Genomic DNA, 14,454 nt, shown 5'->3' with positions numbered 1-14,454 from the left:
GCCATAGAAACTTTACTTAGGTTAGTATATTTATGGTCTGGGCTGTTTTTATCATAGACCTAATAATACATTTTATTAGGTCTATGGTTTTTATTTGTTATTCTTAATGAATGATTAATGAGTCATATTCTAATTATAAGAAAACAGAAGTTGAACTAATACTTTCTATTCTTCATTGATTATATATTTTGGTTTCCCCTTAGTTTTCAAGATGTTAGATTGGTTCTCAAAACCTGACCCAAAAGGTAAATTATTGTTCAGTTCGGTGGCTTTTTGATTGAATAAAATTTTGTGTGTTCTGTAAGGTCGTTGTTCATTTATTCATATTACATATTTTGAAATTTATCAATGTCATAATAAAATTACTGTACCACATAATCATTAACAAACTCACTTCTGTTATGAGACATTAAGATATTCTTCCACATTAAACCATGGACGAATTTCCAATTATAATGGAAGATTTTCCTTTGAAACCAAAAGTAGAACAGAATAAAAGTAGAGTGAATTGAACAATAAATCCTTCAAGTAATACTATCACTTGTGTACTGTTACAGAGGAACAGCGACAAGTTGATCGTCAATTAAGAAAAGCTGGAAGAGATATTGAAAGGGATCGTAGGCTTCTTGAAAGAGAAGAAAAAAAATTGGTAATGCGAGGAAAAGCCCTTGTTGCCTTTCAATAATTTCAATTTCTTCAACAGGAACTTGAAATTAAAAAAAATGCCAAGGAGGGTAACAAAGAAGCTTGTAAAGTTCTTGCTTTGCAACTTGTCCGTTTACGTAAACAGAAAAATAATACCTATGCAGTTAATAGCAAAATTACAGGAATCGGTGTTCAAAATAAAATGATGGCAGCCAATGCTAAATTGGCTGAATCTATGGGAGTAGCAGGAAAGTCAATGGCAGAAATGAATAAAATTTTGAAGCCTGAGCAAGTTGCTGCTAATATTAATGCTTTTAGTAGGGAATCTATGAAAATGAGTATGACAGATGAAATGAGTAAGTTCAATTTGTTCACAAATATCTAATTAAGTTTGATATTTCAAAAACATTTCTAGTACCTTGGTATGTAATAATATTATATATATATAATAGGGATATTTCTTTTTGTAGTAAACGATACATTAGATGATATTTTGACCGAATCAGGTGATGAGGAAGAAAGTGACCACATCATCACACAAGTATTAGATGAAATCGGTATTGAAATAGGAGGGAAGGTAAATGACAAAATTGTGCCACTTGAATATTTGAATTCCTGTTCAAAATTTTATCATTTTAACAGATGGCTGAAGCCCCTACACCAGAGAGAGGCGCTATTGGGGGAACTTCAAAGGATAAAGGTTTAACTGATGATGATATTGAAGCACAGTTAGCAAAGCTCAAGGCGTTATAGAAGCATGAAAAATATTAGGCTTGAAATGAAGTGATTTTTTTAATTTGAATATATTATTGATAATTGTGTTATAAGTGGAGAACTTTTTTCAAATATATTTATATAAATATTTTATTGGAATCTTTCATCAGATACACAGAAAATTCTATTTAACCCAATATGCTGATGAATAATTTATACTTTATGAAGCTTCTGACAGTTCAAAATGAATCTAGGGTTGCTGGCTGTGTTTAAAAAGTTAAATAAAACTTATAACTGAAAGGCACTGACTTCTTTTTCTTGGATAATCATCATATGTTATGGGTTGCGTTCACAATTTTACTCTGAGTAAGCTCTGATTACCCGAAGCATTCACAAACGTATTTTTAGTTCCTCAGAGTATGCTCTCTGAGCATGACCATACTCATACTCTACTCTCGGAGTAAGTTTATGAACACACCCATGGTGAGTTTAGGCAGAGTTACTAAAAACTAATACCTAAGAAAAGAACCAATCTAAATGGCAGATGGCGTGCACGTGTTTGCTATCTGCCTCTTAGATTGTTCAATTTCTTGGGTCTCCTTAACTCATATTGGCAGATAGTGTTGAAGTGACTGCCGCCTTCAAATTATATCGGTTCTTTCTTTAGATATATGCAGTTCACTGGGTATATGAGGAATTATTGTGGCACTCACTTAGTTTCAATGATTTAATCAATAAATAAATTTTTACTCTTCTTACATTGAATCATATTCAATCTAGAACAGGTGTTGTATTTCGTTGTTTTCTAAGATTATATTTGAAATTACTGGATGTTACCCTTACTTTTGTAGGATTTGGGCTGGAAGAACTATTATCATTTTTAATATTCTTCAAAGAGCTCCTATAATCCTCTGTGTCTAATAATTTTTTTGTATCTACATTATGATCTTGTGTACTATCTGCTTTATAGACTAAATAAGCCCTATCAGGAATGAGATTTTTATGGGCCTTTAAATTTTCCAAAATATTTTGGTTTTGTTTGAAAATATCAAGTAAGATTGCTTTATTTTTCATGAGGGGATCTTCATAAAAATAGGCCTTGTAAAAAAGGATGCAAAAACTAATAATTAAAAAGCAATATCTCAAGACTTGGACATAATCCAAAATGTTTCCAAACAGTTGATTAGCATTCATTTTGAAATCATTTCTACTTAAAATAGAAGAACATATAACTCTTTCTATACAAAGATTCACCATAAGCAATGTTAGTATTGGTAGTCTAGATATAATTGTTTGTCTTGTTGACGTCACAATAATAAAAAAAATTCCAGAGGAAACATAAAATACCAGAGTATTGATCCAAGAAACTTCTCCTATTAACCAAGACTGAAGATCATTAACAGCTTGTCCTAACATTAATAATATTTCCTTGTTATTTTGTGCAGCTTTGCTTAAATCTGATAACACAGATTCGATATCTTTACTATGCTGAAGCATTGTACTTTGAATGTCTAAACTTTCCCTTTGGATCTCTAGAAGAATTTCTTGTTTGGCAGCAGATGTTTCAAGTTGTTTGCCAACCTTAAGGGTATTTTCTGATATTGTTTCCTGCCAAATCTGTCCTCTTAAAAACCAACACATATTCAGTGTATGTGTATAGAACTCTGTATAAACATTAAAAGCCTTATCTGACATGGAACTAACGCATATTCTCCTCAAATTCTGCTTTTTGTCCATTTCACAATGGTGTGTTTCCAACCCCGACATATCTAGGAAACAATTTGCTAAGGCTAAAGCGATGTCAGACTGAGTTTCTTCAGAAAGCTCCCTACATCCATTATCCACGATTTCTAAAGCTGATTTCCAACATGACCCGTATTTTGGTAAGCTTCCCCTTTCTCTAAGTAGCTGAAATCAAATAAACTGTAGACAAACACAAACTTACAACTTTTCCCATGTGTACCTGATACTGCACACGACCTTGTGAAATCAATTCATTTGCTTCATTTTCTTTGGAAAATATATAAGGTTGAAGGGAATTGATGAACAGGAAAATAATGACTATTTGTGTGAACATTTTTTTACCATTTTTCAAATCGATTTCTCATTTCGGTGTGAAAAAAATCGAAGTAATTCGATAGGAGAACGTATAATATAAAAGTCTTCCTCCTAAAGAAAGTTAAGAAGGTATTGTTAATGTTATTTGATTTGATATTCATTTAAATTTTAAACTGTTTTATCTGTTTACTATTTTCCTTGACAGAAAACAGAACCACAGAACACAAATAAAACCAGTTCTCTGATTCATAGATTGATCTAAAAACAAAGAGGTTAATCTTTGCTAAAAACTAACTTTGGAGAAAAAATTTTTTTTTCTCTTATTATATTACACTGAGTTTAATTTTTTTTTAAGTCTGCGTTGAATACGTTGCCAAAATTTTCAGAGCAAAAGTTTTTGATTTTCCACGCGTTCATGTTGATCATAGACACTCTATGATGTGTATACAGAAATCTGTGGTTTCTCATTTGGTTTTTATCCTTCGTAAGGGATGTGCGTGCTTGTGATAAATTGGAAGAAATATGAATATTAATTTGGTCAGACTTATGAGGTTTTAAAGCTGCTTGATTCGTAGTATTACAAGAGCTTTAATTCTTGAAACATGTCGGAAGTTCATAAGTGTCCATTTTGTGATTCTTCTGAAGAAAAAACTTCTGAACGAAATCTAGGTAGTTGGGAGGATACTTCTGAAATAATTTGTGGCTATTTTCCGAATTTTGTGAGTAATCTATCGACTAATAATAGTGATTCTGAATATTATTATTCATGTTCGTTTCAGACAAATGATCATTTCAAAGATTTATGCAACTCTTGTTTCGATTATATAAGTGAATTCTGCAAATGTCGAAAATTGTGGATCGATAATGAAAAAATGATCCATGCTAAAAGACTGTTAGGTCAGTTTAAAGGATTGAAAGACATTGTGACTTTAAAGAAGAATAGTTCTGTTGTATGCCGCTTATGTTTTAAAGAGAGCCGTTTTGAAGATGTTATTTTTGTGTATCTTGACCACAAAAAATACCAGCCTGGCTATATTCAGAATATAATGTTTCTTCATGCAAACGATATAGTAAGTATTCAATTAAGATGTGAATATTCTATTAAGGGTTGATTATGGGAGGAAAGTGATGGTTGATTCTTACTTCTATTATAGTCAATATCGGTAAATGAAGCAGTTCGTAACTAAAGCTCAATTGAATATGCATCGTTACCTCTATTACTTACAGTTCTCATTCTATAAAATCTTTCTCATTCACCATCTTCTAAATATTGTTGCTCTTAAACTCACCATCCAACAAAGTTGTTCCAAATGCATAATCAGAACAAGTCAAATTCACTCTCGCAACTTGTAGAAACCAATCAAACCTAACTTCAATTATGTAGGATATAAATACTCAATTTGTACTTATCAAATATTCATCAATGATCAAAGACCAATTGTAGGACTTCAAATTAACTGAAAATCCAGTTATTTGCCAGGAATGCTTGGATGCAGTCCAGACATTTGATGCTTTATATCAAATGTGTGTCGAAAACCAAGCTAGCAAAGCCAAACCTGACTTGCATGTGAAAACTTTATGCAATTACCAACATCAAAATCTTGACAATGAAAAAGTTCATGTTCAATTGAAGAAAAATAAGGACAGTAATACTTTGGTTCTGCAACCCGTAACAGAAGCAGAAAGTGCAGTCAATTGTCTCATGAGAACCAAAGAAACACTTGGAAGTAATGTAGTTATGAACGGATGGACAACAAGAAAAGTGTTTAATCTAGTTACCAATCCAAAATTTGAGGAGAAAAAAAAGAGTCCAGATATTTTAGAAATAAGTGGTGAGTTCTGGATGACCAAAATTAAAATTTGCGTTTTGCCCTCATCGTTAGATTCATCCATCTGTTGTGTTCGCCAAAGTATTTTAATTATAGAATTGGGCATTTTTCAGATGAGGAAGATGTAGCTTGCAGTGCAACCTCCAGAGGTTCCAAAAGGCCATCTGATGATTCGACGTATGAGGGTAATCTTGAATTCAGGAGTAGCTCTAATGACGCAAAAAAGATGAAAATTGGTTCATCGAAAGAATCCACAAAATGTATGGGTGAAGCTGAATTGGAACACCCATCATCCCAACCAGTTGTCATTGAAATAGATGATTCTGATGAAGAAAATCTGGATTTTCCAAAAATTCTCAGTGTGACTTCCCTGAACGAATCAGTGGGGACACAGCTTCAGTATGGTATAGATATATTTGATGAATTTTTTCTTACTTAGATTTTTTTTTTCTTGCTGTCTGCAGAGAAGACTGTAGTCTTGGTATTCACCTGTTGAGTTGGGTGTGGTTAGAGGGTGTACAGTGTTATCCAATGAAAAATGAGCAGCAATAATATCACATTGTACCAAGCACTTTCAATACACTGTCTCGATTTCTCTATATTGTTTTCACCTTAGAAGGTGAAAATAACTGTACAACATGATCAACAACAGTTTTTACTTAGCTTGCATTATACTCCTAATAAGCTCATACAGATAGCCATGAATCTATTGAACCATAGTAAATTCGTTTCTCAGGTTAAGGCTGAAACGTTAATGCGCTGGTGAGAGTAGTTTTCCGATAGGCATATGAAAACGAGCACCTCAATAATGTGTCTCCTTTCTTCCACCTTCCTTTTAAGATACACCAAGTTTTTGAGATCACCCTATAAACAGAAATTGAAAATATTCTTCAGTGCACAACATTGCCCAACTAAATAGCGGTGGCAAAATTAAATTATTCTTGTCTTATTGGTTTCTGGGTCTACTGTGACTCTCTTCCACTACTTCTGCTTTGGGGTTGTATTTATAAATTTTCAGAATTTGCTCCTCACTGTGCTATAATAAGGGTAAATTACATTGCAGATATTCTGGAGGAAGGTGAAATTCTCCCATCTATGCAAGCAGTAAATATGTTGTTCAACCATAATAATACACCTTCAGAACTAAATTCTGTAATTCAGGAGAGTAGTTCCACAGATAGTTACTGCTGTGAAATGACATCCGAGAATTTTTCATCAAATTCAAATAATTCTCATCAACCTGAGGTCCTAAGTAAAGATCTATTAGAAGACGATCTATCTGACTTTTTACAGTTCAATAAAAGTGGTACTGATTCCTCGAAAAGATCGAAGGACTTACTGGATGACGATGGGTCTATTGAAAAAGTTGCAGAGCCCCCAAGTGATTGTACCAACACGGTATTCCACCAAAATGACCCAAAAACATATTCATCAGTTTTCGAACAGTTCGTTTTATTAGAAAAGGTTGCTTCCACTCGAGGTATGTCCTTAATTATATTTTAGTCTTGAATTGTTTCTCCCAGATTTACAGAGAAATGCACATGCCCACCTTGGAAATTATTTTTGATTTCTTTTACAAATATTCTGATTTCAGCGACAGCTTGGAAGTTGTTGAGAGGCTTTTTATCTGATGACATTAAGGAGGAATACTGTACCTGGTTTCCTTTTGTTCCTAAAAATAGGTGAGTTTTCGCGATAGAAGCATACATGCGTATCTTTTCACAGTCCCGTACTTTGAATTTAATGAAAATTTCTTGAACTTCTAGGGGTTGTAGCTCAACCATCTTGAATTTTTTATGTAGAAAATTTTTGGTTAAATGACTTATTGATTTTTCAAATCTATCTTCTGTCGAAAGGAAAAACCTCACTTTTGAAAACACCCTGTATAAAAGAAAGTCGGCATTTTATTAGGTATACCATTGTTAACCCACGGAATGATATTTCGACAGCATGAAGAGATCCTGACGGCAACTGACTTCTCTCCACCGTAGCAGGACATACGTTTCTTTTGTCTCGCCCTTTATCAACCTAACAAGTTTACTATACCATCTTAGATCACTCAATCACAAGAATTTTCCCCCAAAGGTCATCAATCCCGAACAAACATTAAGAAGGTTACTTATAAGATTGTATTTGTTGGGTTTGTCCACCGCTCGGTTATCATGAAAATTAGTGCTTTCCAAACTCTTCATGAAAATTTTAGTTTCGGAAATTCGAGGTCTTTCGAAAAAGTTCGCCTTGCTCTTTCAGAGAGTATGGCAAATCACAAAAAATGGATTCTAGTACCGATTCGACTGGAAAGTATTTACCAAATAAATTCAAATTGTGGCTGGTGTTTTGTTTCAAAAATTCTATTTATAATTAATTTTCCAGAAAGAATTATCCATCTACGAAAAGAAAATCTCACTTGACAACTTTGGAAAACTGCCTAGGACGACGCATCTACAGATGCGATGTATGTCTTCACGTCATGAATGATGAATCACAGGCGACAATACATCAATGTATAAACCTCAGGGGGAGGAAAAGTCGGGTTTGCGCCGAGCCAAAATGCGGTTTTTACACTTTCAACGATTATTTATTCGCGCAGCATAAAAAAGCACACACTTTACTCTCGAGGGAAGACATACAAAGGTACCGCTGCGATTTTTGCGATCAGTATTCATCCCACAAGGAGTGTTTGGCGAAACATCAGACGCTGCATAAAAAGGTGGAAATCAAAGGAACGGTCACAAAATGTAAATTTTGTTTCTTCGAATCCCCAAATCCCGATATACTGGCACATCACCAAGCTGTGAGACATAGTTATAAGAAATCTAAATTCACGGAAAAACATTTCAGTTGATGTATGTAATCGGCATGCTATGTGTGAAAATAATAAACAATATTGGACGAGTCCAAGCTAGTATGAAAACGGCTGTGAAACAATTGATTGCTCAACATGGAATCAGTTGAGATGTTATAATGTACAGATGTTACATTTTTTAGAGTCTAAAATAAATATTTCCCGGAATATATGAGATTTTTTACTTTCATCACCGAAAATACTTCATAATTTTTATGTTAAAATTGATTAGTCGGTTATGGTTGTGGGTGTCCAAAAATGAAAAAATCTATAATAAAACAATGCAATATTTATTCATGATCAATATAATATATTACTTCAATATGAAAAACAAGGATATGGATGAATTTCAAGTTCTGTCTAAATTTATTCTTTCAAAATTTTTGGTGATTGGACTTCGAAGTTCATTATTTCGGTTTCTTCAATTGTATCTACATATCAAATATTTTACTGAAGGACTACGTGTTTAAAAAGTCTACAGATTTAAATTCATTCACAGTCTGAACGAATACAGATATCCTAGCACAATTGTTTCGAACACTTCAATAATTCACAAAGCATATCTTTGGGTAGGATTACAATAAATTTTACACGTTAAAACTTTAATGAAGAGATGTATTTCCATAGAAAGAGGACACGGATAAAAGACAAAATATCACATCAATTTCAACCTCAACTGTGTAAGAGGAGAACTTCCACACTTGGAAACTGCTTCTTGTTTATGTACAACTTCGTTTAATTTAGAGATGATTCATAGATGTGGAACCCGCAAAATAAATCTCATCATTACACAATCATTTTTAATTAGATTAAATTTTTTTCATACCGTTTGATTTGTCAGATACTCAATTCATTAAAGATAAAATGCTGCTTGTAGCAGCAGATGGAACGTTTTAATTTATGGAAGCAGTGACGTATTGAAACCGACACTAATTAAAAACTCATTAACTTATTTTGACATTTACAATAATTACTACTTGAAATTGGATACAACGATTACGTAGGAGGTGGCGCTTCGCTGAAGTAGGGAGCTGATGTGTGGTCTAGCAATGTATGACAAACGTTACATACTATTGAAACACGGTTATTGGGGCCGCTTTTAATCTGCCTTGTCAAGCATTGTTGGCAAAATATCTGACCGCAATGCCTGCAAATTAAGGACCATTACCATTAATTAATTCATATCCAGTAAAAAAGGGAAAATGAGGATTAATTGTATTGTGCACTCTGACATTCGTACATATTTGGGAGCCACGCAGCGTTAGGTAAGTGCAGCATGAGGATGGGTGTCCGCTCTGGTTATCAATATAAACAAGCGCGAAAAAATCCCTGACGTAAGTGCTTCCCTCAATTTTGTTATCTTCTAAACCAGCATACATGTGTTCCTTTCGAAATTTCAAAGTCGAGACTAGTTTCTCAAAAAATTGAAACATTGCATTCGCGCATTCTCTAGAGAATGTGGGAATATACTATACCATTTGCTGTTATCTGCTGCCCAGCTAACCAAAAATGGTATAATCAGAATATGCGGAATACTGAGGGTGGTCATGAACGTTGAAGCATTCAAATAAAAAATTTTGGTCAGATCAGTATTACAACATACCTGCAATGTTGTTTCTTCCTAGTATTATTGAAACTGAAATGGCATGAAGGACAAGTATCTATATCTTCTTCGTGCTGCCATCGAACCTGTGCATCGGAGTCTCTTATCCTCTGCAACTGTATCTGTAAGAAAGCACCTTAATCTTCTACAAGTTCTCATATTTTCTTTGTCAGTCAACCACTTTCTAACTGCATTGTTATCATTATGTGAACTGATGAAAAAAAATTACCTTTGAAGACACCCTGTATCTATACACATATATTTATACATATACAAATTGATGCAAATTATTTCGAATGGATGTGAATCAAAAGAATAATCTTTATCACAAATAAAGATAGAGGCCTGTTTCGTATTGTAATCGCATCAGGTAAAAACGGCTTGACAGATTTTATCGATCTTATATTGATTGAACTTTTTCCTAGTTCATAGGTCAGCATTTTGGTTATCAGTTAATTGATTATTGTATGTCAGAGTGATCAGTAATTTTAATTACTACATGTATACATCGCGATTGTGTTTTGCACTTTTCTATTCACATTGAAACATCGGTTGGACAGAGTTTTGGAAATTTTCAATGACAATGAATAAATCGCCCTTAAGCGTTTGCAACATTAATCTCGAAATGAAAAATGTGCATAATATTGTATATATAAATATGTACTCAATCAATTTTTTCAATAAAAATTTCAAATAAAATGAAACTCTTTTCACTTTTCATACTATCTTAACTTGATTTTTATCTCTCATTTTACTTCCAATTACTAAATATTCCCTCACTATTGCAAGACAATGTCGGCTAGGTCAGCTAGTGATGAATAAAAGAACTACATTTTCATTCTTTTCAATTCACCGAAAATATAAAAAATTTTCTATTACCTGTAAATCCTGAGTTAAACGTACAAAATCTTTCTGGACAGTCTCACTTGTATCTAATTCCTGTTGAAGGGAGGAAACTCTAGATTTCAGTTCGTTATTCTGATCAATGAGTTTATTCTGAAAGAGGTAACATTGTTAAGTTCTTCGTTGAAGACATCAATAAAGATATTTTACCTTTGATGTGATTAACTCCTGAATTTTCTCCTGAAGTTCGATAATTGTTTCTTGGTTCACATTTCTTGCTTCCTTTTCATATTGCTGGACTGTTTCTCTGAAAATTAATATGCATAATAGCCATCATAATATGCTCATAAATAATATACTATCATTGTTGAAAGTGTCTGTTAACTTGTTCACTTACCTGAGAAGGTTTATTTCTTGTGAGAAATTATTTTCTAGTATGTCCCTTTCCTGCTGTTTGATATTCATTTGTTCTTCCAAATGAATAATATTAGACTGCAACTTGTTAACAGTTGCTTCTGCATTTTCTTTTCCAATTTTTGCTATGATAAGTTCCTGATTATTCTTCAATATAAGTTCATGAAGTTCCTGCAATATATTTATAATTGAATTTTCTAAGAATACAGGAAACAATCTGAGAATACAAGATATTTATAAATGAAGTGAATCAATAATGAAAAAAAGTAAAAAAATCAACTGAAATAATAAAAAATCAACTTTGTGAAATGTATAACAACCTGAACAGTATCTGGAAGATTTATCACTTGACTTTGGAGTTCCTGGGAATGCATAGTGTATTTTCCTACCAAATTTTCATTTTCCAGCTGTAATCTGAAAAAAAAAATTAACAAAATAACCTCACCGAAAATACTCCTGCATATTTTTGTTAAACCACTCGGCGAAGAAGAAATACTCACGTTTGCAATTCATGGCACATTTTTTCCCTATCTTTGGTTAGCTTAGAAAGACTCATTTTAAATTCATGGCATCTTTGGTCGAAGATTTGCCTGAGTTCTTTCAAATCCATTTCCGCATGTTCAGTATTTTTTGTTAACTCAGCGACCTAAATAGTATAATTTCATAGAATGTTTTATTATGTGAAATTATAAAAATGTTTTATTGTGATAAATAAAAATTTAGAGATATATTTTCATTAAAGGAGTAATCAGATGAATAAGTTTCAAAATAATTAGAGATTCTGTGTATCGTGTTAATTGAGCTATTTCACCTGAATTTTCAGTTCTTCCCTCTTCTCATTCCATTTCTCCTCCATTTCTTTTCGAAAACCAATTTCCTTAAGCAATTCCTCTTTGTGCCTTTCGACAGCTTTCTCAGCTGCAGTATTTTTCACAAGTAAATCGTTATATTTTTTTTGTTCCCCGACTAACTGTGCCTCATAATTCTGGCACATATCACAATTATGAGTTCTCTCTGTTTGCGATGTTGTAGTGGTTGTTTCGAGGCCATTTAGTTTCATGTTACCCTGCAATTGAGAATTTTTTTCATGTTGCTAGATAGTCTTACTGTCAATAAAGTTTTTTCAATGTTGAGAAGGTTTGTGGGTAAAACCATTCAAAGCGGAAAAAAATGAGAGAAAATGGGTATTTTCCAAGGATGATGCTGCTTACCTACCCCATTATGGCCACATTCTCGGCAGTTTTGTAATAGTTCATCGGTATTTCTTAGTTTTTCTTTGAGGGCTTTAATTTGATCTTCTAAAGGTTCAACCAAAGAACGCAGCACTTCTGGATCTTCATATTGCTGAAAAGGAAGAATTATCACCGAATGTACCTTGCAATGCTCGAATAATACCTTTTTTACAGTATCATCAAGACTATCCTGAGAGGAAAAAGACTCTGCTCCTAATTTTTTGACTATACCTTTCGTCAGAGCGTTTAGAACATTACTTGGTACCAGACTGTGCTCCTGCAAATTTTTGAAATACTGTATTAAACAAGAGATTTTGTTGAAAATCATTTTATGGTATTTTGAATTCTTTTGAAAGGGTGAATGCTCCAGGATTTTCATTATTATTGGGCTAAAATATTAAATTCAAGAACTTGTGGGCCAGATGTTGGTAGGTTGGTTGGGCATTTTTTTTTCTCTATATTTTCTGTTATATCATGATTTGATTGAAAATTTTTTTGAAGAATCTTAAGTCATTTATAATTGTCATATTGTGGACAAGACAATCGCCTATTCTATATCTGACATTTTTTGAGTATTTTACATGGTTGGAAAGTAGGGTAGATTATAGATGGATATATAACATTAAAAGGCAACCCTCACTTGTATATTGTGATGTGGAGATTGCTGCTGTTGTCTCTTCATTTCTGATATTTCGAATTGGTACTCTTGAATTAATTGCTTTAGGTGTTCAATTTCTGCATCATGGATGGATTTGGAACAAGATGATTCCTCAATAGTTTCTGAAATAATTAAAAAATATATGGATCAAAGAATTTAATTGAATATTATGATAACAAATCAGAAAATAATTCAAGGAATTGCTGTTGTGTATGGGTTTCAAGTTAATCTGAAATTTCTGTAATGGAATCCAAAACCTCTGTTGGATATTTAACTTTTCTCATGGACTCATAGACATTACGAGTTATTTCCACAATTTTTTTTACACTTTATTATAAATATATAAAAGTGATCTTCCAGTAATCAGGGTTAGCCAATTCCTTATATCTAAATTAGAAAAAAAAATGTATTACTCACCATGGACTAATTTTTGTAGACTTGCTATTTCTTCATTAGCTCGACGATTTTGCGTTTCAATATCTGATTCAAGAGTCAATCCTTTAACAAGCAATTGACTCTTTGAATCGTCTAGTTCGATTTTTAATTTCTTGATAATATCGTTCAATTGTTGATTTTCTTCCTTTTTTTCTATGAACTCTCCTGGAATCAAAATGAAAACAGAAATGAGCCAGAATCCAGAGCTTAAGAAGAACAATTATTTTCCAATTGTTTAGGGAGATAATACAAAAGTACTGTCACTGTAAAAATTTAAAAGCTCTTGACACGCAGATTTCCTAATTTGACCATGTTACTAGTTTAACACTTCTCCAGATTAGCAAATGCTTTACCTAACAATAAAAAGGCGCCATTGTGAATACCATGAAATATTTCGATAAACTTTCAACTTGCCATAAATATTTGGAAAATCGAATTTTAGGAAAACAAGCCATCTTTATCTTTTGAAAATAAATAATTGATAATATTCTCTACATATTCTGTATCATTTTTCACTATAGATATAGGGACATTGGCCGAGAAATCGTGGTATTAACATGGTGTTTTGAAATGGAAAAGGTGAGAAGTTTCCAATTTTGCTTACTTTCTTTTTGCAAGAAGAGGTCCCTTAATTTTGCCCTCTGGATGTTGAATTCATCGCGAATTCTTTTATTTTCAGCCTCTAATTCATGTATTTTATTTTGCAACTCTGAAAACATACAATGAGAACCTAGAAAGTCTAAAATATTTTAAATACTACCAGAGGAGTTTTCATTTATTTCAACTGGTTTTTCACTAGGTTCTTCCATTGATATTTATTATAATTATTCAGCTAAACATATTGTAATGGAATTGAGAATAATATGAAATAGAAAAATCAGAATATCAGGAATTTTTTTTGTTAATGCAGATAAGGGCAATCAAGAACATATGAGTTTGATTGAACGTCAAAGTGACAGTTGCAATTGACTTTTGACATGAGAGAAGTCAATGACCTTGAACCAAAGAGAAATCTTCAAATCGATTTCAAAATTTGTAATCTCATCTTACTCTTTTGGACCCAAATCGTAGGTGTAATCTTCCTGCATACTTTTAGCACCAATGGTGTCTTTTAGGAAGGACGCAAGGTGTAATATCAAGGTGTACGGGGTAAGGTTTTTTGATCTTTTGTATAAATA

General features: G+C 32.8%; 4 protein-coding genes across 5 annotated transcripts; 2 read left to right on the top strand and 2 right to left on the bottom strand.

The window, feature by feature from the left end:
• The first annotated feature begins 77 nt into the window (after positions 1-77).
• On the top strand, positions 78-1,512 carry LOC123317258 (charged multivesicular body protein 2b-B). 2 transcript variants are annotated; one of them, XM_044903694.1, is made up of 5 exons: positions 78-245; positions 558-649; positions 704-1,001; positions 1,116-1,222; positions 1,288-1,512. In XM_044903694.1, exons 1-5 carry the CDS (start codon positions 212-214, stop codon positions 1,396-1,398), a joined length of 642 nt encoding a protein of 213 aa, XP_044759629.1. In that variant the 5' UTR covers positions 78-211; the 3' UTR covers positions 1,399-1,512. The 2 variants fall into 2 exon arrangements, with proteins under 2 accessions (XP_044759629.1, XP_044759628.1); XM_044903693.1 differs by lacking the exon at positions 78-245 and adding an exon at positions 330-498.
• A 560-nt stretch (positions 1,513-2,072) lies between these two features.
• Positions 2,073-3,654, bottom strand: LOC123317257. The gene is made up of 2 exons (XM_044903692.1): positions 3,323-3,654; positions 2,073-3,267 (listed from the first exon to the last, which is right to left on the bottom strand). Exons 1-2 carry the CDS (start codon positions 3,434-3,436, stop codon positions 2,131-2,133), a joined length of 1,251 nt encoding a protein of 416 aa, XP_044759627.1. The 5' UTR covers positions 3,437-3,654; the 3' UTR covers positions 2,073-2,130.
• A 216-nt stretch (positions 3,655-3,870) lies between these two features.
• On the top strand, positions 3,871-8,261 carry LOC123316775. Its single transcript, XM_044902996.1, has 7 exons — positions 3,871-4,136; positions 4,197-4,487; positions 4,862-5,249; positions 5,360-5,650; positions 6,310-6,726; positions 6,841-6,928; positions 7,620-8,261. The coding sequence occupies exons 1-7, from the start codon at positions 4,020-4,022 to the stop codon at positions 8,089-8,091; spliced, it is 2,064 nt and encodes a 687-aa protein (XP_044758931.1). The 5' UTR covers positions 3,871-4,019; the 3' UTR covers positions 8,092-8,261.
• A 101-nt stretch (positions 8,262-8,362) lies between these two features.
• Positions 8,363-14,223, bottom strand: LOC123316776 (rab GTPase-binding effector protein 1). The gene is made up of 14 exons (XM_044902997.1): positions 14,037-14,223; positions 13,881-13,985; positions 13,259-13,441; positions 12,824-12,963; positions 12,347-12,460; positions 12,167-12,295; positions 11,763-12,017; positions 11,452-11,597; positions 11,272-11,365; positions 10,935-11,122; positions 10,748-10,844; positions 10,574-10,690; positions 9,695-9,816; positions 8,363-9,238 (listed from the first exon to the last, which is right to left on the bottom strand). Exons 1-14 carry the CDS (start codon positions 14,083-14,085, stop codon positions 9,088-9,090), a joined length of 1,890 nt encoding a protein of 629 aa, XP_044758932.1. The 5' UTR covers positions 14,086-14,223; the 3' UTR covers positions 8,363-9,087.
• Positions 14,224-14,454: the final 231 nt, after the last annotated feature.

Source organism: Coccinella septempunctata, chromosome 7 (genome assembly GCF_907165205.1).
Source record: "Coccinella septempunctata chromosome 7, icCocSept1.1, whole genome shotgun sequence".
Lineage (NCBI taxonomy): Eukaryota > Metazoa > Arthropoda > Insecta > Coleoptera > Coccinellidae > Coccinella > Coccinella septempunctata.
The sequence above is the reverse complement of the archived record's forward strand: the minus strand, read 5'-3'. Positions and strand labels throughout refer to the sequence as shown.